This window comes from Clytia hemisphaerica, unplaced genomic scaffold (genome assembly GCF_902728285.1).
Source record: "Clytia hemisphaerica strain Z4C2 unplaced genomic scaffold, Clytia hemisphaerica genome assembly, whole genome shotgun sequence".
Taxonomy (NCBI): domain Eukaryota; kingdom Metazoa; phylum Cnidaria; class Hydrozoa; order Leptothecata; family Clytiidae; genus Clytia; species Clytia hemisphaerica.
This window is the reverse complement of record NW_027103918.1, coordinates 1,328,356-1,330,318: the sequence shown is the minus strand read 5'-3', so window position 1 is coordinate 1,330,318 and position 1,963 is coordinate 1,328,356. Positions and strand designations below refer to the sequence as shown.

The 1,963-nt window shown below is 37.3% G+C and overlaps 1 protein-coding gene across 1 annotated transcript; it reads right to left on the bottom strand.

Moving 5' to 3' along the window:
• Positions 1-294: 294 nt before the first annotated feature.
• LOC136809682 (Y+L amino acid transporter 2-like) lies at positions 295-1,963 on the bottom strand. The gene has a single exon (XM_067066225.1). The coding sequence runs from the start codon at positions 1,911-1,913 to the stop codon at positions 348-350; it is 1,566 nt and encodes a 521-aa protein (XP_066922326.1). The 5' UTR covers positions 1,914-1,963; the 3' UTR covers positions 295-347.

Here is a 1,963-nt window from a genome sequence, read left to right as displayed (position 1 = left end):
TTCGAGTTAAAAGAGGTCCTCCTGCATTTTATTTGTTGGAATCCCTTGGAAATGTTCATGGAAAATTGGAAATTTGCAGTCAAAACTGCTCTAAAAATGGCATTCTTAGAACCGCTTATCGATTAGATGCGGTGTTGATATTCTTGATAACATTTTTAAAAAGGTAAAAATTGTTGCAAAAAATTCATAGTAGCTACAAAAGCCAGTAATATTTGCTCTACTTTGCAAACAGGAAAAATTTGCTCAGCGATAGTTTCATTGTGAAAAGTTTCATCATTTTTGTATATAAAATTTTTCTGACATATTTCCGCTACACTTTCCATTTATTTATCCAATAATATATAGCTTTAATCAACATGTTCTCCTTCAAATTCACACTTCACTAACGGTAAACGTTCAGTCAACCATAAGCTGATCGCTGTATTAGGTAATGAGCTCTGAAACCAACGTTTATGTAAGAAAACGTAAAAAACTGGGACGCTCAACGACATTGCGATTAAGATAATGACAGAGCTGATAGGTTTCTCATTGAAAGATAAGACGAAGAGTACGATGGGGACAATCATCATAATAATTGGTGTAGTGATCCATGTTTTGTAGGTCCTTTTCAATTCTGGTCTTTTCCATCGATTGACCAAGATTGTTGATATGGCAAATGCATATTCAAACCAGATAGATATGTTGCAACACTGCAACATTGTTTGTAAACTAAGATTGCATAGTGTTAATAAACCTGTTATAAAGGCTAAGAATAAGATAGCCGGTACTGGAGTTCGTCTTTCCTTATGTATTAGTGAAAACATACTTGGGAACTGTCCTTCCCTTGCTGACGACATAATTAAACGCGGGAGATTGTAAAAGACAGCTGATAGCGCGGGTATAACGCAGACAGTCACCATGAAGGGAAGTAAGTAAATAAAATTCTTGCCACCGACTTTGACGATGACGTCTGATATGACGATTTTTGATGACGCCATTTCTGAATGTGTTAACACTGCTGCGCATGCGACGTTAATGAGAACGTAAATAAGCGTAACGAATGGAATTGACGTGAAGGTGACAAGAGGGATTGTCCTTGATGGTTCCACTGCTTCTTCTACCAGATAAGCAATGGTTGAGTAACCGTCAAAACAATACAACGCGTTAAAAAGAGCTATCGAAAAGGCTGGAAAATCTTTCTTGAAAGACGATATGGTGTTATTGAATGTTGTCTCTGGTAATAGATTTTGGTAAGTACCATCATGCACTGCGGCATAAATGGACATTATAATTACAACAAGGAATAAAATGACTTGTATGGAAATGAAAATGATTTGAAAGATGCCAGACTTCTTGGCGCCTAAGCAATTTACACCAGCTATAACTATCATACAGGCGCCACCAACCAGTTTTGCGCACCATAAATATTCGACGGAATTGTGATCTTCAAAGAAAGGTGCACATGCGTACAAACCGATAGTGATCAACAAAATGCAAGCATCACATGGCGCAAAAATCAAAGCGTTCGTCCAGTTGACTATAAAACCTGCTGCTTTACCGTAACAGTCTAAAATGAAAATGTAGGATGCTCCAGTTTTATTGACAACTGAGACCATCTCACAATAGCATAACGCACCAAGTAACGCGATTCCACCGGCTAATGTCCAGGCTAGTAACGCAACAAATAAGTTAGGTGTGTATTGAGCCACAAGAGAGGGTGCTATGAATATTCCAGCACCAACAATGCAACCAACTACAAATGCAAAACAATGATGAAATTTCATATTTCGACGTAATGTTTTCGAATCGTCTGTACCAAGTTTTCCAGATGAAAGTATTTTATTGTTTTCACAACTTTCATAATAACTGGTCGATGAACTGGATGTGATTAGTGGGAATGCCTCATGCAATTCGTCATCAATATTCTTTGCCATTGTCTTGTAAAATTTATGATAACGAAGCACTTGACTACCGTTGCTAAGTT